This window comes from Salmo salar, chromosome 28 (genome assembly GCF_965601325.2).
Source record: "Salmo salar chromosome 28, fSalSal1, whole genome shotgun sequence".
NCBI lineage: Eukaryota > Metazoa > Chordata > Actinopteri > Salmoniformes > Salmonidae > Salmo > Salmo salar.
Genome location: NC_138318.1, coordinates 27598023 through 27620703, shown reverse-complemented (window position 1 = coordinate 27620703; position 22681 = coordinate 27598023). Strand labels below are relative to the sequence as shown.

At 44.7% G+C, this 22681-nt stretch overlaps 1 protein-coding gene across 3 annotated transcripts in view; it reads left to right on the top strand.

The window, feature by feature from the left end:
• The window catches only part of LOC106589750 (mitogen-activated protein kinase kinase kinase 4), a 113909-nt gene that overhangs the window by 56490 nt on the left and 34738 nt on the right, over positions 1-22681 (top strand). For 2 of the 3 annotated variants that reach the window (XM_014180061.3, XM_014180063.3), the window contains exons 6-23: positions 3004-3267; positions 3556-3708; positions 9817-9974; positions 10128-10244; positions 11590-11689; positions 12246-12329; positions 12526-12810; positions 13075-13224; positions 13881-14042; positions 14986-15198; positions 15294-15372; positions 15639-15732; positions 19048-19191; positions 21035-21135; positions 21441-21524; positions 21809-22000; positions 22247-22317; positions 22561-22677. In XM_014180061.3, the coding sequence (XP_014035536.1) occupies positions 3004-3267; positions 3556-3708; positions 9817-9974; positions 10128-10244; positions 11590-11689; positions 12246-12329; positions 12526-12810; positions 13075-13224; positions 13881-14042; positions 14986-15198; positions 15294-15372; positions 15639-15732; positions 19048-19191; positions 21035-21135; positions 21441-21524; positions 21809-22000; positions 22247-22317; positions 22561-22677 (2568 nt within the window). The remainder of the gene's footprint in view (positions 1-3003; positions 3268-3555; positions 3709-9816; positions 9975-10127; positions 10245-11589; positions 11690-12245; positions 12330-12525; positions 12811-13074; positions 13225-13880; positions 14043-14985; positions 15199-15293; positions 15373-15638; positions 15733-19047; positions 19192-21034; positions 21136-21440; positions 21525-21808; positions 22001-22246; positions 22318-22560; positions 22678-22681) is intronic. The other variant, XM_014180062.3, reaches the window with a different exon arrangement.

Here is a 22681-nt window from a genome sequence, read left to right as displayed (position 1 = left end):
GCACATTGTACTTGATGTTCCTATGTCTGTGTTTCTCAAACTGTCCCGTTGACCCCAAAGGGTGCACGTTTTGCCTTAGCACTGCACAGCTGACTCAAATAACAGACTTTCAAAAAATCTGCCTTTTTAAACTATTTTATCTGCATTTTATATTTATATATTATTATTTTTTTTTTGCTTCAATAGAACGATCAGGGATCAGCAATTGTAGTTTTCTTTCACAGAAAATACCTTGGCGCATCTTATTCAGCAGAAAATACCTTGGCGCATCCCATTCAGCAGAAAATACCTTGGCGCATCACATTCAGCAGAAAATACCTTGGCGCATCACATTCAGCAGAAAATACCTTGAGCGCATCCCATTCAGCAGAAAATACCTTGGCGCATCCCATTCAGCAGAAAATACCTTGGCGCATCCCATTCAGCAGAAAATACCTTGGCGCATCCCATTCAGCAGAAAATACCTTGGCGCATCCCATTCAGCAGAAAACATCCGATGACAACAGAAATGCAACGCTATTCGGCTAGCAGCCACAAGTAAATGGGCTTAGAATGAAAAAGCAAGGTCTTTTTTTGCGGAAACGATGCATGGCCATCCTATGTCTGTGTATCATTGAAAGAATGTAGCCAGCTACATTTCCTGATGTCTTTCTTGAGGTTAATCTGGTATTTTACCAGAGAACTAGGCTGGCCACACTGAAAAGTACAGGAGAAAAGTAGCTACACATCAGTCAGAGCTCTGTCTGCTGATAGAATGCCTGATCATGAATTCTCATCTGAGTGAAGTGCAACTGAAGCACAGAATTAGTCTGATGCTGAGCAGAAATTACAATGAGAAGCATTTTAAATCTGCCTTTACAAAACGCAGCAAGATATTTCTTATGTGTTTTAATCTTTTTTGTTGTAAGAAATGCAGAATTCCTTTTTTTTCATGACAAACGCTGTCCTATGTGGTTAATTGTTGACATGACAACTTCCACTATGTTTTGAGATCCGCTGAAGACCTGAGTGGTCGAAAGGTTGTCATAAATCCACGAGAGCTTAGATTGCAGTGTGTCTAGTCTATCTCAACTGTCCAATATGGCAGGGGTTTTCAAACCAACCCGCTGAGTCCACAGCCATTCCATGTATTTGATCTATACCAGAGCTAGCACACTTCAAACAACTTAACAAATCATCAAGCCCTTGATAAGGTGAAATCATGTTAGCTAGTTAAAGGCTACAACAATATTGTGAAATGTCTGGGGGTCCCCTTGCAGAGGTTTGAAAACCCCTTTCACACTCATGCCCAACCAAACCATACAGTGCAGGCTCAGATATTTTGTTTTCAATGTTTTTTCCATCACGGTTCCAGCAACTATGGTGGATGCATAACTAGTCCAGCCCAGTTCAGCTAAGCTTGCTTTGGCTCTGTTTTTGGATAGTGTGTTCGCAGAGCTGCACTGTGGCCATTGTGAGGTTGCAAAATGAGAGGGAACTGCTTGTACTTGATACATGTTATGCACCTTGAAAATAACCATAATGAATTGGATTGTACAGGCCTATATGCATTTTAATCATGAATCCCTGGTGGATTTTTAATTGGGCTTAATGGAGCTTGTTCATGTTTGCTTTCTGTCAAATTGAAAGCTAGTCACATTTTGGCAAAGCAAATATGAATGCAAATCATTATATTTTTTTCTTCACAAATGAACCTCATTCATATATAATGAGTTAAAATGATTTCCAACTTAGCTGCCACTGTACTGCAGGGTGCTTTGCTGATAATGAGCCATTTCAGAGCCCAACTGACTAGTCCATGTGTTATACTATCTCAGTGCTCTCTCAGCTGTGGTCATGTGTAGAGACCCAGTGTGCACACAAAACCACCCATATACATACAGGATGGCTGAGTCACCATCCCTGGGGCCCTAGGAGGGAAGGCTTGTCCCCTCTTCCGCTCGCTGAGGTTGTCATTTATCTGTGAAACCAACATCAGTGTGCTGGTTGAAAAAAAACGTTCACTGCATACTCAACTTGTAAACAGAAAGATATTTAGCTAGGAATCTACACGGCTCTTTCTAGGGATATTTTGACTTTTTACCTCAGATGACCAGTTGAATTGACCAGTTAACCAGTTTAATACTGAAGCAGAGGTTTTGAAAACTATGCATTACACTATCCTCACCTTGCTCAGCCCTCTGTCGTTTGCCGACATGCTAACATGTCTGTTTCTCTAGTTCACAGACTTCCCAGACCACATGCTGTACAGTGACTACCTACCAGAGCTGTCCCTCTCATTATTTAGTTTAGACATGCTAACATGTCTGTTTCTCTAGTTCACAGACTTCCCAGACCCCATGCTGTACAGTGACTACCTACCAGAGCTGTCCCTCTCATTATTTAGTTTAGACATGCTAACATGTCTGTTTCTCTAGTTCACAGACTTCCCAGACCCCATGCTGTACAGTGACTACCTACCAGAGCTGTCCCTCTCATTATTTAGTTTAGACATGCTAACATGTCTGTTTCTCTAGTTCAGACTTCCCAGACCACATGCTGTACAGTGACTACCTACCAGAGCTGTCCCTCTCATTATTTAGTTTAGACATGCTAACATGTCTGTTTCTCTAGTTCAGACTTCCCAGACCACATGTTGTACAGTGACTACCTACCAGAGCTGTCCCTCTCATTATTTAGTTTAGACATGCTAACATGTCTGTTTCTCTAGTTCAGACTTCCCAGACCCCATGTTGTACAGTGACTACCTACCAGAGCTGTCCCTCTCATTATTTAGTTTAGACATGCTAACATGTCTGTTTCTCTAGTTCACAGACTTCCCAGACCCCATGCTGTACAGTGACTACCTACCAGAGCTGTCCCTCTCATTATTTAGTTTAGACATGCTAACATGTCTGTTTCTCTAGTTCAGACTTCCCAGACCCCATGTTGTACAGTGACTACCTACCGGAGCTGTCCCTCTCATTATTTAGTTTAGACATGCTAACATGTCTGTTTCTCTAGTTCACAGACTTCCCAGACCCCATGCTGTACAGTGACTACCTACCGGAGCTGTCCCGCCACCTGTCCTCCTGCAGCGCTCCCAGGGGCCCGGAGCTGGGGGCGGACCAAGTCTCCTGGGAGGAGCTGTTGGACATGGACCTGCCCTCGTTCCGACCTGCCTTCCTGGTCCTGTGCCGCGTCCTGCTGAACGTGATACACGAGTGTCTTAAACTGAGACTGGAACAGAGGCCTGCAGGGGAGCCTTCACTCCTCAGCATCAAACAGGTCAGCAGGCACACTTTCTCTGTTTCTCCCACTCTGCCCTGCTCATTCTGAATAGGAGAGGAGAATAGTGATGATCATCTCTATTGCCTGATTCACACTGTAGGGCTGAACTGCACTGCGCTGGCTCAGATATGTTCTTTTCACATTGTCCTTTAAAGCACAGTTCCAGCATCTATGGCGGCTGCATAACCAGGCCAGCCTAGTACAGCTCGGCTCGGTTTGGCTCAGTAAGGTAGGCTATATGTCATTTGATGCCCATGCTAACCTCTGTCTCCATCTGTCCTGTAGTTGGTGCGTGAATGTAAGGAGGTGTTGAAAGGTGGTCTCCTGATGAAACAGTATTACCAGTACATGCTGAGGGGGGTGGTCACAGACCCCCAGGGACTCCAGACCAATGCCAACATAGACGAATTCGAGGAGGACCTCCACAAAATGCTGGTGGTAAGAGGACCACCTACTGAGTCAGGATTAGGGTTGCAAAATTCATACATGCTTATGACAGGTCTTAAATGCATTATAACTGCTACATAACATAGACAAGTTTGAAGAGGACCTCCCCAGATGCTGATGGTAAAACAAACTAGGGAGTACTAATCTGTAGAAGATATATTGGGAAACTGCCCTAAACCACTGAAATATTTTGATTTAAGTGTGTCCATCGCGCAGAGACTCTTTTCTGCAATTTAGCTTCTTTGTCAGGTGTAGATTACCCCAGAGGTTACCGAGGTTACTATTGTCTGTCGGGTGTAGATTACCCTAGAGGTTACTATTGTCTGTCGGGTGTAGATTACCCCAGAGGTTACCGAGGTTACTATTGTCTGTCGGGTGTAGATTACCCCAGAGGTTACTATTGTCTGTCGGGTGTAGATTACCCCAGAGGTTACCGAGGTTACTATTGTCTGTCGGGTGTAGATTACCCCAGAGGTTACTATTGTCTGTCAGGTGTAGATTACCCCAGAGGTTACCGAGGTTACTATTGTCTGTCGGGTGTAGATTACCCCAGAGGTTACTATTGTCTGTCGGGTGTAGATTACCCCAGAGGTTACCAAGGTTACTATTGTCTGTCGGGTGTAGATTACCCCAGAGGTTACTATTGTCTGTCGGGTGTAGATTACCCCAGAGGTTACCAAGGTTACTATTGTCTGTCGGGTGTAGATTACCCCAGAGGTTACTATTGTCTGTCGGGTGTAGATTACCCCAGAGGTTACCGAGGTTACTATTGTCTGTCGGGTGTAGATTACCCCAGAGGTTACCGAGGTTACTATTGTCTGTCGGGTGTAGATTACCCCAGAGGTTACCGAGGTTACTATTGTCTGTCGGGTGTAGATTACCCCAGAGGTTACCGATGTTACTATTGTCTGTCGGGTGTAGATTACCCCAGTGGTTACTATTGTCTGTCGGGTGTAGATTACCCTAGAGGTTACTATTGTCTGTCGGGTGTAGATTACCCCAGAGGTTACCGAGGTTACTATTGTCTGTCGGGTGTAGATTACCCCAGAGGTTACCGAGGTTACTATTGTCTGTCGGGTGTAGATTACCCTAGAGGTTACTATTGTCTGTCGGGTGTAGATTACCCCAGAGGTTACCGAGGTTACTATTGTCTGTCGGGTGTAGATTACCCCAGAGGTTACCGAGGTTACTATTGTCTGTCGGGTGTAGATTACCCCAGAGGTTACCGAGGTTACTATTGTCTGTCGGGTGTAGATTACCCCAGAGGTTACCGAGGTTACTATTGTCTGTCGGGTGTAGATTACCCCAGAGGTTACCGAGGTTACTATTGTCTGTCGGGTGTAGATTACCCCAGAGGTTACCGAGGTTACTATTGTCTGTCGGGTGTAGATTACCCCAGAGGTTACCGAGGTTACTATTGTCTGTCAGGTGTAGATTACCCCAGAGGTTACCGAGGTTACTATTGTCTGTCGGGTGTAGATTACCCCAGAGGTTACTATTGTCTGTCGGGTGTAGATTACCCCAGAGGTTACTATTGTCTGTCGGGTGTAGATTACCCCAGAGGTTACCGATGTTACTATTGTCTGTCGGGTGTAGATTACCCCAGAGGTTACTATTGTCTGTCGGGTGTAGATTACCCCAGAGGTTACCAAGGTTACTATTGTCTGTCGGGTGTAGATTACCCCAGAGGTTACTATTGTCTGTCGGGTGTAGATTACCCCAGAGGTTACCGAGGTTACTATTGTCTGTCGGGTGTAGATTACCCCAGAGGTTACTATTGTCTGTCGGGTGTAGATTACCCCAGAGGTTACCGAGGTTACTATTGTCTGTCGGGTGTAGATTACCCCAGAGGTTACCAAGGTTACTATTGTCTGTCGGGTGTAGATTACCCCAGAGGTTACTATTGTCTGTCGGGTGTAGATTACCCCAGAGGTTACCAAGGTTACTATTGTCTGTCGGGTGTAGATTACCCCAGAGGTTACTATTGTCTGTCGGGTGTAGATTACCCCAGAGGTTACCGAGGTTACTATTGTCTGTCGGGTGTAGATTACCCCAGAGGTTACCGAGGTTACTATTGTCTGTCGGGTGTAGATTACCCCAGAGGTTACCGAGGTTACTATTGTCTGTCGGGTGTAGATTACCCCAGAGGTTACCGATGTTACTATTGTCTGTCGGGTGTAGATTACCCCAGTGGTTACTATTGTCTGTCGGGTGTAGATTACCCTAGAGGTTACTATTGTCTGTCGGGTGTAGATTACCCCAGAGGTTACCGAGGTTACTATTGTCTGTCGGGTGTAGATTACCCCAGAGGTTACCGAGGTTACTATTGTCTGTCGGGTGTAGATTACCCTAGAGGTTACTATTGTCTGTCGGGTGTAGATTACCCCAGAGGTTACCGAGGTTACTATTGTCTGTCGGGTGTAGATTACCCCAGAGGTTACCGAGGTTACTATTGTCTGTCGGGTGTAGATTACCCCAGAGGTTACCGAGGTTACTATTGTCTGTCGGGTGTAGATTACCCCAGAGGTTACCGAGGTTACTATTGTCTGTCGGGTGTAGATTACCCCAGAGGTTACCGAGGTTACTATTGTCTGTCGGGTGTAGATTACCCCAGAGGTTACCGAGGTTACTATTGTCTGTCGGGTGTAGATTACCCCAGAGGTTACCGAGGTTACTATTGTCTGTCAGGTGTAGATTACCCCAGAGGTTACCGAGGTTACTATTGTCTGTCGGGTGTAGATTACCCCAGAGGTTACTATTGTCTGTCGGGTGTAGATTACCCCAGAGGTTACCGAGGTTACTATTGTCTGTCGGGTGTAGATTACCCCAGAGGTTACTATTGTCTGTCGGGTGTAGATTACCCCAGAGGTTACCAAGGTTACTATTGTCTGTCGGGTGTAGATTACCCCAGAGGTTACTATTGTCTGTCGGGTGTAGATTACCCCAGAGGTTACCGAGGTTACTATTGTCTGTCGGGTGTAGATTACCCCAGAGGTTACTATTGTCTGTCGGGTGTAGATTACCCCAGAGGTTACCAAGGTTACTATTGTCTGTCGGGTGTAGATTACCCCAGAGGTTACCGAGGTTACTATTGTCTGTCGGGTGTAGATTACCCCAGAGGTTACCGAGGTTACTATTGTCTGTCGGGTGTAGATTACCCCAGAGGTTACCGAGGTTACTATTGTCTGTCGGGTGTAGATTACCCCAGAGGTTACCGATGTTACTATTGTCTGTCGGGTGTAGATTACCCCAGTGGTTACTATTGTCTGTCGGGTGTAGATTACCCTAGAGGTTACTATTGTCTGTCGGGTGTAGATTACCCCAGAGGTTACCGAGGTTACTATTGTCTGTCGGGTGTAGATTACCCCAGAGGTTACTATTGTCTGTCAGGTGTAGATTACCCCAGAGGTTACCGAGGTTACTATTGTCTGTCGGGTGTAGATTACCCCAGAGGTTACTATTGTCTGTCGGGTGTAGATTACCCCAGAGGTTACCGAGGTTACTATTGTCTGTCGGGTGTAGATTACCCTAGAGGTTACTAAAGTCGCAGTGTACAACTTTTACATCATTATCCTTTAACCAGGGTGAAGTTAGAGGCTGCGTCCTACTCAACCTGAGTGTGTGGGTTAAGACTTGAGAGGCGTACTGTAGGAAAATGGCTTGTGTCTCTCTGGGTGCCTGGCCAGTGCCCAGGACCCAGGCTTAGTGTTATCCTAGCTCCCGGTAAATCTGCTTGAGAACAGTGTGTGCTTATCTCTGGGGTGAGAGCGCTTTAACCAGCAACCACCAATCTGAATCAGCACATGGCAGCCAGGGGTGTGGTAGGAATTGGCATCAGTCAATCACTGATTACTTCTCAGGAGTTTTAGGCTGCAGCGTTTCCTTTCCTCGCTGTCTGTCTCTTTGGACAGACGGCCGGAAGTGGGTGATAAAAGCCTAAGAAACACAATGTTCCTGAATTCTAAAAAGGGTCACCACCACAGCACTGTTAAAGTCTAGTCTACTCCCTTCTGCCACCACTCAGCTGCTGCAGAAAAACAGGCTTTACTTTAGGAGTATCACAACCCTGCCCTGCGGTGAGGCTAGTACAATAAGAATGACAACAATGAGGATGAATGTATTCCCCAGTATCTCTGCCATCTGCTGACAAATAGGAAGCAATACCACACAATGCCATAGGAAGGATGGTATATATTATAGGAGGAATTTGTGTTAGGATAATGGTGGGGATATCACAGACGGGTGACAAAAATACTGTGGGAAAACCATGCAAAGCAATTGTCAGAACATAAATTTAGGAACTTAATTTGCTTATCAAATGACTTGGCTCGGTCTCAAACTGGAGAGGAAACTGCATGCAGCCATGCACCGTTATTTAAATAAATAACATTGGAAATACACCTGTAAGTAGGCAACATATCCACTTACCTGCCGGTTGATCACTGTACATTCATCCCTTTGTCCGCAGGTGTACTTTGACTACATGCACACCAGGTTTACGTTAGGAAAATGACCGGCAGCATTTTAATTTACCGGGCATTTGACCAGCTGCATTTTAATTTTACCAGGCATTTGACCAGCTGCATTTTAATTTTACCGGGCATTTGACCAGCTGCATTTTAATTTTACCGGGCATTTGACCAGCTGCATTTTAATTTTACCGGGCATTTGACCAGCTGCATTTTAATTTACCGGGCATTTGACCAGCTGCATTTTAATTTACCGGGCATTTGACCAGCTGCATTTTAATTTACCGGGCATTTGACAACTTTACTGACCCATATGCATAACCTGATTAGGGTGTCCAGCCACGGTGCTCAGAATGATAGACTTTTATGTTATGGTAATTCAACTTAACAGAACATACAACTCAAGGATGCAACGGCGTGCATCCTTACTGAATTCTGATGCACACTTTAACGTTGACGTAATAACTGTCCACAGTTACTTTTCTTCAGCAAACAAGACCAATAACGGACAGCAAAATCACTAGTCTATTTCAATCTACTATCCCCATAGTAGGAAAGTTGACCTATTCTATTGCCTGTTCCGAACAGACTCTGGGACAGTTGTGGGGCGATAGATCCCAAATTCATACAACCAGTGCATCCCCAAAAACTTTAAAAATCATTAAGGCTGATGCAACAGATCAGAACGTTAAGCTTAAAATGTTGATCAACTATTTTATCTTAACACTGTAAGCGCAGCAATGCGCACACGGCAGTAGGCTACACGCAAATGTTCGTTCCATAATGCAATTGGTGGCAAAACACCGTTGTCAAAAGCGCAACGCACATGCAAGCGGTTTCATGTGACGGAGATGAAAATATCTGTTTAGAAATTTAGATAGGGGTGATCTAAAGATGCAACAACTGGCATGTATTACTGATATGGCTAGGATTGTGGACTTTTGGCTACTGGACAGTGAAAGAAAGTTGATTTGAAAACAAATAGAGCATGAGAGAAATAGGCTACTGGTTTCAATGGCATATGTAAGTCTTTAGTCGTATTTTGGCTAGGCTACTTTGAAGAAAAGTGAAACATGCCTCATAATAGGAAGTTAAATGTTCGGATTGCAAACAAACTGAAGCTTGCCTTCCGTTGCTAAGCACTTGAATGGTTAATGGGAAGTGTGCTTCAATTACCAGTTGAGAAATAAAAATAGTAGCTCTTTAATCGTGGACTTCCCCAAAAAATGAACACGTGCTTGCATTTAAAATGGTTGCGTAATGAATGATTGGGCTTATTAAAGCATGTTTCACGTACCTGTAGCAACAGCTCTCCTGCTTTCTGACAGATGTTCCGCTCATGCTAGGCTCCATATCTGTATGCTGTGCTCGTATGATAAATAAGACCCATAAGGACTAATGAAATACAATGGCCAATTTAATTCCACAAAATGTTGTAAATGAAACTATAGACCAATAAGCATGACCGGACAAATGCATTTACATCGACTGGCTGGCGGCAATTTTATTTATCGGCTTTTCATTTATTTATTTTTTGCAGACAAAATCCTGCTGTTACCGGCTAATGAAAACCCTGCTGCACACCTACCTGTTTAATCAGTGGAGATATCTCTCCTCTCCCTGTCTACAGGTGTACTTTGACTACATGCACAGCTGGATCCAGATGCTGCAGCAGCTTCCCCAGGCCTCCCACAGCCTGAAGAACCTTCTAGAGGAGGAGTGGAACTTCACCAAGGTCATCACCCCTTACATCAGAGGAGGGGAGGCTCAGTCTGGGAAACTCTTCTGGTTGGTGTTTGACTGTTTGTTCATTGATTCATTGTTTCTCCATCTCATTTTAAGCGTCTATTCTCCTTGGGAGCATCCAACTCACTCCCTCTTCCACATTGTATTTAGTTAGCGCCACTTAGCTAAATATTCCCTTCCTCTTCTCTCTCACAGTGACATTGCTGGGATGCTGCTCAAGTCCACAGGGGACTTCCTGGACACGGGCCTGCAGAAGAGTGGTGATGAATTCTGGGAAAGTGCCGACGACAGTACAGTCTCAGATGAGATCCGGTATGTCTTGTTTTATGTTTAACATACAGTGCATTCAGAAAGAATTCAGACCCCTGGACTTTTTCCACATTTAGTTACGTTGCACAATACCCTATAATGACAAAGAAAATCAGGTTTTTCGAGAGAGAAAAAATGCAAGTTTATTGAAAATAAAAAACATACCTTATTTACTTAAGTATTCAGACCCTTTGTTATGATATTTGAAATTGAGCTCAGGTGCATCATGTTTCCATTGATCATCCTTGACATTTCTACAACTTGATTGGAGTCCCCTTGTTAAATTCAATTGATTGGTCATGATTTGGAAAGGCACACACCTGTCTATATAACAACCAAGCCATGAGGTCAAAGGAATTGTCCGTGGAGCTCCGAGACAGGATTGTGTCGAGGCACAGATCTGGGGAAGGGTAACGAAAAGTGTCTGCAGCATTGAGGATCTCCAAGTACACAGTGGCCTCCATCATTCTTAAATAGAAGTTGTTTGGAACCACCAAGACTCTTCCTCGAGCTGGCCGCCCAGCCAAACTGAGCAATTGGGGGAGACGTGACCAAGAACCCAATGGTCACTCTGACAGAGTTCCTCTGTGGAGATGGGAGAACATTCCAGAAAGACAACCATCTCTGCAGCACTCCACCAATCAGGTCTTTATGGTAGAGTGGCCAGACAGAAACCACTCCTCAGTAAAAGGCACTTGACAGCCCACTTGGAGTTTGCCAAAAGGCACCTAAAGACTCTCAGACCATGAGGAACAAGATTATCTGGTCTGACGAAACCAAGATTAAACTCTTTGGCCTGAATGCCAAGCATCACCTCTGGAGGAAACCTGGTACCATCCATACGGTGAAGCATGGTGGTGACAGCATCATGCTGTGGGGATGTTTTTCAGTGACAGGGACTGGGAGACTAGTCAGGATCTAGGGAAAGATGAACAGAGCAAAGTACAGAGAGATCCTTGATGAAATCCTGCTCCAGAGCGCTCAGGACCTCAGACTGGGGAGAAGGTTCACCTTCCAACAGGACAATGACCCTAAACACACAGCCAAGACAATGCAGGGGTGGCTTCGGGACAAGTCTCTGAATGTCCTTGAGTGGCCCAGCTAGAGCCGGGACTTGAACCCATCTCTGGAGAGACCTGAAAAAAGCTGTGCAGCGATGCTCCCCATCCAACCTGACAGAGCTTGAGAGGATCTGCGGAGAAGTCGTCAAGGGGTTTGAATACTTTCCGACTGCATCAGTATGTGGTTTTCAATGTGTTTACCAAATTTAATTCCCGCTGTTGGGAAAATAAAGTAATCTTGCTGTAAGAGGCTCATGTTAAGCCGTTTTATTTTTATTTTTTTCTAGCCGGTCGGTAATCGAGACGAGCCGGTCACTTAAGGAGCTGTTCCACGAGGCTAGAGAGAGGGCATCCAAAGCTCTGGGATTTGCCAAAATGCTCCGTAAGGTGAGAGACACTGCAGTTTTTGTCTGCCCCCAGTTTGCCTCCTGTTCATTTTTATTTGGGAAATATTGTATTTTGTAAGTTATTAAATGTATGTAGCTTCTTGGTCAGGGCTCACTTGAAAAATAGATGTCCATCTCAATGTGTCTTCTCAGGTTAAATATAGGAAGTATCAAAATAAAATAATTCGGTCTTCAGAGTGCTCTGACCTTCTCTCTCTCTCTCTGCCCCTCCTCTCTCTGCCCCTCCTCTCTCTCTGCCCCCCCTCTCTCTCCTCTCTGTGCTCCTCCTCTCTCTCTGCCCCCCTCTCTCTCCTCTCTCTCTGTGCTCCTCCTCTCTCTCTGCCCCCCCTCTCTCCTCTCTCTCTGTGCTCCTCCTCTCTCTCTGCCCCCTCTCTCTCCTCTCTCTCTGTGCTCCTCCTCTCTCTCTGCCCCCCCTCTCTCCTCTCTCTGTGCTCCTCCTCTCTCTCTGCCCCCCCCCCCCCCCCTCTGCTCTTCCTCTCTCTCTGCCCCCCCCTCTGCTCTTCCTCTCTCTGTGCCCCTCCTCTCTCTCTCTGCAGGACCTGGAGATTGCTGCTGATTTCAGCATTACCAGCGGGGTGCCATGCCTCCTGGAGGCCCTCCAGGAGAGAAATTATGTCAAGGTGCCTCAAATTACACATTTTGTTACTTATCACTCTCCGTGCTATTTTTATTCTCTCTTTCCTCCCCATGAATTCTACCCATGGTCAATATCCATTCAGGAACTAAAGTGAAATTGGAATTTCAGTTTGCTTCCTGAATTTCCCTTCCTCTTTGATGGATGAACGAGCAAACCGGTCTGTGACTGTCTGTCTGCAGGTCCAGATCCCAGGGCTGGAGGAGCTGGAGGTGTTTGTCCCATGTGCCCTGATGCACCAGCGTGACCTCATCCTGCAGCTTCTCAACGCAGCAGCCGGAAAGGATTGCAGTAAGGAGCCCGATGAGATGATGGCAGAGGATGAGGCCTACCTGCTGATGAGCAAGCATGGAGCAGGGGACCCGCCTGGCGGGGCAGGCCAGGCCGGGGTTCAGTGGCACTGGGATGGGAAGCTGGTCAAACTGGTGCCTCAGATGGAGACTGTGGACACGCTCCGGGCCATGAAGGTGGGTGGGAAATGTAGTTAATCGAAGTGAATACTCTTCCTTTGTGTATTTTGAAGAGCTAAATATTGCAGTGAATGTGGAGGGTAGCCGGACCAGGACTCCAACCCTGGTCCCGCCAACTGTCATCTCAACACCTTAGCCAAGACGCTTACCACTAAGAGCCTCAGCCTCTTTTATAAGGCTGCTAGATGCTGTACTATGTTTTTACGAGGAGCACACATGATGCTTTCCGTCCTCTGACTCTCTCTCTCTCTGTCTCCTCAGGTGGAGAACCTGCTCTTGATAGTGATGCAGTCAGCCCACCTTGTGGCCCAGCGTAAGGCCTTCCAGCAGAGTATGGATGAGCTGCTCACCCTAAGCAGGGAACAAACCTCCAGCCAGCCCCTCATCGCCCGTGCCCTGGAGCAACTCAAGGTACCATCCACTGTATTCATTCACTTTGATCATTTACTGTAAATGTTTCTCTGAATTACAATTATTTCATTGTAAAAGATCCACTATTAAGCCCAAGTTTATTGAGCTGCTATCGGGGCAATGTGCAGAGGGTGCAGTGCACAAGACGACTTCAAATGTCACGTTTTTAATGTCACAAGTAGTGAAATGTCTTTCATGCATGCTCCGAACCCAACAATGCCGTGATCAATAACAATGTAGCATTACAAATTATTCAAGGTAGAATTAAAACACAGGAGAAATAGAAATAACAGCACAAGGAAGTAAGAATCTTTTTACAGGGTCAGTACCAATACCATATTTACTTTGCACAAATGTCATGTTTATACTGCAGTGAGAGCTGTGAAACCAAAAGTCATGCCCATGACTGATGTCTCCTATACTTCCTCACATTGGAGGCCTGGTTTCAAAAGCGTTTAGCTTCCTCTCTTCTCAATAAGGCTTTTCCTGTGTGGCAAGGCTGTGGTTGAAGCAGCCCTCAAAAGGGTTTCTTTCTTCTTTACTTGGAGAGGGAGTCAAGAGACCCCCGCACACACACACTCACTATCTCCGTCTTTATCTCTTCCTCTTGCTCTCTCATTCCCTCTTCACTCTCTCGTTTCTCTCTCCCCCCACAGAACGAAGCCTTACAGCTCTGTAGAAAGATCAACACAGCCATTGACCGGGTGGAGTACATGTTCACGTCAGAGTTTGAGGCCGAGGTGGAGGAATCTGAGTCAGCCACGCTGCAGCAGTACTACAGAGAGGCCATGATCCAGGGATACAACTTCGCCTTCGAGGTTAGAGCTCAAGGGTTCTGGGTCGTTGGGGGTGGGCAGTATGATGAGGATGTTACCTAGCGATATCAAAGTCGGCCAGATTGCAGCAGTACTAGAGAAAAGCCAGGATCAAGGGATATAACTTCGCCTTCGAGGTCTGCAGGGGTTAGGTGTCAATGGTGGCTGTAGGGGGGTGGAGGAGAGCAGTGGGTTAACTAGCAATATTGGTTATATTAGTCGGCCATGATGCAACTATAGGTGACATGGGGGTGGGGGGGTTACTTTAGGTCAGTCTTTGGAATCTTGCTTTAGTCCTACAATAAAAAGTATTTCCTCAGTACCCCTAGTGTTGTAAAAGGTGTGGGAAAATAATGACTGTTTATGGGAATGATGGTTAAGCTGTCTTTCTACACAGTGTTGCAACTGATGAATATGTTCTGTCTTGGAGGGTTGTGTTAGTACAGTGGGAAGTTGTAAACTGGGGTTAACTGTCAGCAGATATCTGGTTAGACTATTGTCAACTTTACTGAGGAAGGCAGACAAAACACAATCCGTTCTATTGAACATGCCACCGAAATTGGTAATGGCAAGAGTGGCTTGGTCCTCCTTGTGTTTTTGGCTGACCAGTCTAACCCCTAAACCAGTCGAACCCCTAAACCAGTCGAACCCCTAAACCAGTCGAACCCCTAAACCAGTCGAACCCCTAAACCAGTCGAACCCCTAAACCAGTCGAACCCCTAAACCAGTCGAACCCCTAAACCAGTCGAACCCCTAAACCAGTCGAACCCCTAAACCAGTCGAACCCCTAAACCAGTCGAACCCCTAAACCAGAGAGTACAGCAGACTGTCATATTGTTCTTCACAGTAGCACCACAAGGAAGAGTGTCGTGATTCTCATTTTCTGATGTAGGGGTTATACTGGTCAAGTGAAGAGCACCTTTAAATATACTTTTGTTCTCCCTAGTACCACAAGGAGGTGGTGCGTCTGATGTCGGGGGAGTTCCGTCAGCGGATTGGTCAATGCTATATCGCCTTCGCCAGGAAGTGGATGAATTACGTCCTCACCAAGTGTGAAAGTGGCCGGGGTACCAGACCCCGCTGGGCCACTCAAGGCTTTGATTTCCTCCAAGCCATCGAACCTGCCTTCATTTCTGCTTTACCAGAGGACGACTTCCTGGTAAAACCATACTACTTCTTTGATTGATTACTTTATTGATTGATTTTGTATTTAGTGGAATGGTATTGTGATTATGGAAATCATTCCCTCTGCAGAATTTGCAAGCTCTGATGAATGAGTGCATTGGTCATGTGATCGGGAAGCCTCACAGCCCAGTCAGTGGCTTGTACCTAGGTAAGACCCTGCCTCATCTGAGCAAATATGTGGTCCTGTGTGGCTCAGTTGGTAAGAGCGTGACACTAGCAATGCCAAGGTTGTGGGTTCAATCTAAGCAGGGAGCACATGCACATAACAAAATGTGTACTCACTGTTCTGTAAGTGGCTTTAGATTAAAGATTTTGTTAGGTCTAAGTGGTAAACATGTCTGTAGAAATAGAACTGAAGTATGGCTTTAGTCGGATAGCTTGGCCTTGTTGACCCTTTCTCTGTTCTCCACTCAGCCCCCAGGAACAGTCCTCGACCAGTGAAGGTCCCTCGTTGCCATAGCGACCCCCCCAACCCCCACCTGTTCATCCCCAACGCAGAGGGCTTCAGGTTGGTCGAAGTTCATGGTTACAGTGAAGCACTAAGAACCATTTACCACCTATTATAATATTTTTTATAATGTGTGTAATGTATGTACAGTGTTTTCCTGCATGTTCTAATATTCCTCATGTTCTCTGCTCTTGTACAGTAATTGATGGCTTTTAAATGTGTGTGTGTAATTTGTAACACATTTGGCTAGTAGTGATGGACATGAGTAATCGAGGACTCAAGTGCTTGAACGGACGTCAAAGCCTGATCTTTAACCAGAGATGTCATTTTTTTTTTTAAATACTGTAAAACTATTTGGTGGAATGTGCTTTGTGGCTACTTGAAAGGGCAAGTGAAACCACTCCCCCAAAAAACAGATTTTGTCTTGAAGACCACGTTAATTTGCTTGGAGTGTTCCATTTGTAAATGTGCATTTGAAGGGGCACAACAAAAAAGAAACCAAGCCAAGCATCATACTGTTCTTCTCCCTATAGCCCATTTTCCCTCTTTCACTCAATGGCGTTCTGTCCACTTTCTACACATATGCATGCTGAGTGTGCACACAAGCTCCCGTTTGGCCTACAGAAATAAATGTCTATAAAAACGAATCTAAATGATGGGATACACAACCTCCCGTTAGGCCTACAGAAATAAATGTCTATAAAAACACATCTAACTGATGGGATACACAACCTCCCGTCAGGCCTACAGAAATAAATGTCTATAAAAACACATCTAACTGATGGGATACACAACCTCCCGTCAGGCCTACAGAAATAAATGTCTATAAAAACACATCTAACTGATGGGATACACAAGCTACTTTCCTGGCCAAATGACGACAGTTTTATCAACAAATGCAAAATGGACTGGTTGATTGAAGTAGGAAAATATGTTCCATCAACGAGCTGCAGTTTTGGAATAATTGTCCCTTCTATTTACCTCTTAAGGCTACTTTGTGAATTGCTAGTGCCATTTAGAGTTGGCTAGCCTAGGCTATAACCCCCTAAACCTACACAGGTTCCATAGTGAAAAGACGCAAAAACATTAGTTTGATAAAGACAGCCTATTTTCATCAGAATCGTTAAGCCCAGGCCTACACGTAATTCACAGATGTCGTTGCCGTAATTCGTGTACGTAATTCATCATAAAAAATGATACTCACCATTTGAGAACCGTTTCAAATTATCACTCGTTTGAGAATAACTGTTCCAGACGCAAGATGCACATCACTTCAAAGCGGCAAACTTTTTTCACACTTTATTTTATTACATGATTTTTTTACTATAAATTGGGTGTCTTGCCTGATAAGGGCTCGGGAAATAAGAGCGTCTCGTCTGCTAAATTAACAAAAAGGTTAATACGTTTTTGCGGATTGTGTTCCATGACACAACCAGTTGATATTAGTTTCAATAATTGAATTTTAAATTGCACTTGCTTGACTGAATTAGTCACCCCTTGACTTTTTCCACATTTTGTGCCTCTATTCTACACACAATACCACACAGTGAAATTTTGTTTTTAGAAATTTGTATCAATTAATACATTTTAATGCCGAAATGTTTTGAGTCAGTAAGTATTCAAACCCTTTTATTACAAGCCTAAATACGTTCAGGAGTAAAAATTTGCTTAAGTCACAAGTTGCATGAACTCTGTATGCAATTATAGTGGTTAACCAGATTTTTGAATGATTACCCTGTCTCTGTACCCCACACATACAATTATATGTATAGTTCCACAGTCGAGTAGTGAATTTCAAGCACAGAATCCACCACAAAGATCATAGAGGTTTTCCAATGCCTCACAAAGAAGGGCACCTATTGGTAGATGGGTAAAAATAAAAGCAGTAACGGAATATCCCATTGAGCATGGTGAAGTTATTAATTACAGTTTGGTTGCTGTATCAATACACCCAATCACTATACAGGCGTCCTTCCTAACTCAGTTGCCGGAGAGGAAGGAAATGGCGATTTATGAAGTTTAATGACTGTGATAGGAGAACTGAAGATGGATCACTGTTGTTGTTACTCCACAATACTAACCTAGAGTGAGAAGGATCTCTGCACATAGAAAGCTGAAGTAATACTGCAAAAAATGTGGCAAAGAAATTCACTTTTTGTCCTGAATAGCGTTATGTTTGGGGAAAATCCAACATCACTGAGTACCACTCTTCATATTTTCATGCATGGTGGTGGCTGCATCATGTTATGAGTATGCTCGTCATCCTGCAAGGACTGGGGAGTTTTTTAGGATAAAAAGCAATGTAATAGAGCTAAGCACAAAGTCCTAGAGGAAAACCTGTTTGTCTGCTTTCCAGCAGACACTGGGAGACGCATTCACCTTTCAGCAGGACAATAACCTAAAACTCAAGGCCAAATGTTTACTGGAGTTGCTTACCAAGACATCATTGAATGTTCCCGAGTGGCCGAGTTAGTTTTGACTTAAATCGGCTTTAACATCTATGGCAAGATTTCGAAATGGCTGTCCAGCAGTAATAGACTATCAACTTGACAGAGCTTGAAGAGATTAAAAAATAATAATGGGCAAATATTGTACAATCCAAGAGTGCAAAGCTCTTAGAGACCCAAAAAGACTCATAGCTGAAATCGCTGCTAACATGTATTCACTCAGGGGGGTTGAATGCTTATCTAATCAAGATATATTAGCGTTTTTAAAATTTTCTTTTCAACTTTGACATTAGAACGCTGCGCCACTCGGGATACTCTAAGGCACTGTATTGCAGTGCTAGAAGCATCACTACAGACTCTGGTTCGTTCCCAGGCTGTGTCACAACCGGCCGCGATCGGTAGACCCATAGGGCGGCGCACAATCGGCCGTCATTGTAAATAAGAATTTGTTTATAACTGACTTGCCTAGTTAAATAAAATGTTGTGTGGATTGTAAAGAAGAACTAAATCAATTTTAATCCCAATTTGTAACACAACAAAATGTGGAAAAAGTTAAGGGGTGTGAATACTTTCTGAAGGCACTGTATATGGTGCAATTATCTGTAATGGTTCTGCTAAATTAGGCATTGTCATGCACTGTTGGCATAGGCAGCACATTTCTTTCCAGTGTGGGCCTTGTGTTCTAAAAATCTTTTTTTTATTATTTGAGAACTTGAAAAAATAATCCTGCGACTATTCGTACAGTAAAAAAATGTCAAATGCTCATTCCTATTCGCTAGAAAGGGTATTACACCGAGTGAGTGTGTGATATTGTGTGTGTGTGTGCATTTGTGTTGAGAATGAGTGCCCCTGTATCTGACACACACACACATCCTCATCTCCAAGGCGCTCCCCAGAGATCCTCAGTGTGTTTTTGTCACCACCACAGCTCTAGGAGTCTCCCCTGCGACCTACGGACCCAGCTGTGTCTACCTACCGGCCCCCGCCCAGTCCCCGCCCCTCAGGCCCCAGGCCCCGCCCCCGGGGAACACGGCCCATCCAAAGCACCTGGGTCCACCCCCAATGACGTCAGGTAGCCCAACCCCTCCTAAGTTTCAGTACCTACCAAGTACTACTAGGGTTGCGAAAGTGCCCAGGTTTTTCCAGAAATCCTGTTTGTAGGATCCCGGAATCATGAGGGAATAAGCAGGCAGGGAATCCTCCAACCGGGTTCTCTGTAAGGACCACCCACTTTCAACCCAGGGCACCCCAGCAACTGGCTGATATCCCACTTCCAAAATATTCCACCGGAGGTTCAGGTTGACATGCTCCCTGTCGTTTACCCTGCACCCCTGTCATGCCGTCTCTGTTTGGAGCGAACCTTGAGTAGCATGTTCTGCATGCTCATCCAGATGTATTGGCTTTGACCGTTTTGTTTTGCCTATAACAGAAATCTGCAATGATTTGAAAAGACTGCTATATAACACAATATGAAAACGACACTTTTATAACGGCCGTCCTTTAAAGGGATACTTCACTCAAATGTGTTACCTAACCCTGAATGCAGTCTACTGATATGGAGAGACCTTGATCCACACTTTTGTTTTATCCACCTAGCCAGTGTCACACAACACAATACACATTTTCTCCAACTCTCTCATAGTGTGAGAGATGGAAACACAACAGCATGCTAGCTACCTCCTCATGGAGAGAGAGAAAAGAGGGAGATTGCGAGATCAGGTTAGTGTTTTTTTATCATGAATCTTGTTCTGGAGGCAGCTCTACAGTGGTCACTAGCTGGCACAAAAGTCATAAAATCAGATTTTTAAACCCAAACTTAACCCTACTCTTAACAACACTGCTAACCTTAAATTAAGACAAATCCCTTTTTTTTTGGTTCATGGATTTTTACAATGTAGACCATTTTGACTTTGCAGCTGGCCTAAGGGGAAATTGCTCAGTTCTGCGTCTAGGATGACACTCATGACAATAAACATCAACCTGCAGTGTGAGAGTTACTGTTTTTAATCCATATTAATAGTGTGGCCTTTCTTTGATTCTAATCATCTGATGGCTCGCTCTTCATAATATTTGTCTTGTTTGGTGTCAGTCCTATTGGAGTGAAAGCATGCGTTCTGACGTCTGACCTGTTTTGTGTTTGACCTTTTAAACCTTTAGTATGAAGGTCAGCTTTGATGGGCACATAGACATATCATCTAGGGTTCTATTTCTATGGTGTGGTGGGGTTGAGAGGTTTGGATGTAGAACACAGGAGGTTGGTGGCATCTTAATTGGGGAGGATGGGCTCGTGGTAATGACTGGAGCGGAATCTCTGGAATGGTATCAAACGCATGGTTTCCAGGTGTTTCATGCCATTCCATGCACTCTATTCCGGACATTATTATGAGCCGTATGTATGTCATGTTCCGCCAGCTCAATAATCACAAACCTCCCTCTGAAAGCGAGAGAGGACTATCTTCATTAAGAAGCCTTTACATTTTTGGGGGACTGATATTGGTTGACCACTGGTCCCAGATCTGGTTGAGCTGTCTCGCCACTATCATGAGACCACAATAACCATAGGAGGTGGCACTAACAGATCTGGAACCAGCCTAGTCTGGGACCTGAGGGCTGTACTTCAAAGCAGGATCAAGGAGTTAGCCCCCTAACTTGCCTAAATATTCTCATACTACTTTTACTGTTTTAGTAAGATAAGCTTGAAATAGGCATGGTTTAATCTTTAATTGATTCAACAAACACATCTAAGCTTTGCATTTTTTATGAACCAGAAAATCAATAGTTATTTCTGGTTAGCTAGCAAACTTAATTGATTCTGCTTTGTAGAATACCCCTCTGATGCCTGACAACTTGGGTATATTAAGTTCTTTGTAGTTGATCCTAGCTAAATTGCACTGCGCTTGCCTCTCCCTGTGCAGAGGGGCCAACCTCCACGAGAATGACAGGCTGTCGTCTGTAGCGGCCGAGCTGCAGTTCAAGTCTCTGAGCCGACACTCCAGTCCCACTGATGACAGGGAAGGTATTGAGTTGTTTAAGATATTGTCTTAATGTAACTGCATTCTACATAATTTATGTAGTTCTGTCCTTGAGCTGTTCTTGTCTATTAATGTTCTGTATTATGTCATGTTTCATGTCGACCCCAGGAAGAGTAACAGCTAATGCTTTCGTAACAGCTAATGGGCATCCTAATAAAATACCAAATAATTCAGTCTTTACGACTGTGAACAAGGATGAAATAAAATGCATCTGTTTTCCAACTTGACATGGCTCCCATCTTACTGCTTGTCTGTTATCTCCTCCCTCTCACTCACTCCCACACATCAGAACCCTCCTATCCTAAGGGAGGAGACCCCAGCAGCACGGCCAGGAGAAGCTGGGAGCTCCGCACCTTCATCAGTCAATCAAAAGGTGAGAATGATGAGGGGGGTAGAGAAGGGTTGCAAGTTCAAACCAAAGGTCGTGTCGGGATGACTGCTGGCGATGGGAGAGTTGCTGGTACCAAGTCCTAGGTGCCATCTCTTGCCATTGTGCCCTTGATCAAGGCACTTTACCTCTAAACTGCTCCAGAATAGAGTATAGAGTGGGTCTGTTCTATGCATTCCCATTCCCCACCTTTACCCTAAGACAATTGAAAGTGTCCTGGTCTGTTTTTATGTCTTCCCATTCCTAATACAGTCTTCTATATCCCTCAGACACGGCAGCCAGGCAGAGCCCCATGGAAGCTGTACGTCGTACCATACGCTCCTTCGAGGACAAACGCTACGCGGTCATGAAGCAGAAGAACATCATTGGCCAGGTGTGCCACACCCCCAAGTCCTACGACAATGTCATGCACGTCGGCCTCCGCAAGGTCACCTTCAAGTGGCAGAGGGGCAACAAGATAGGTATGTACTGTACACCCCATTTGCTCCCTATTCCCTTTATAGTGCACTACTTTTGGCCAGAGCCTGAACTGAACCTGTGTGTCTCCCCCAAATGAAACCCTATCCTCTGTATTTCCTATGAGGCCCTGGCCAACAGTTGTGCACAATAAGGGGAATATGTTGCCATTTCTGATTTTCCCTGGAGTAGGCACTCGTTTATGTCATGCCCATAGTGTTTGATCATCTGTGACTTGTCTCCCTCTACAGGTGAGGGCCAGTATGGCAAGGTGTACACCTGCATCAATGTGGACACTGGAGAACTCATGGCTATGAAGGAGGTAGGTGGCCATGACCTCACAAAGGCTTTTGTAGTGTTATGAATGTTAGTGCAAGAGTCTAGCAGCATATAACATGTGTGCGGGCTTCCATTTATTTATTATTAAAGGAGAAGGCCCTGAATTGAAGAAGGTAATGTTTATTTTACTTCGCCGCCAGTTAACATCCATTCATACTGTAGTAAAGCCTATCAACTTCTTCATACATTTTACTATACTTTTTAAAATGTTTATTTTCCCAATAAGATCCGGTTCCAGCCAAATGACCATAAGACGATAAAGGAGACAGCAGATGAGTTGAAGATCTTCGAGGGCATCAAACACCCCAACCTGGTCCGCTACTTTGGTGTTGAGCTGCATCGGGTAA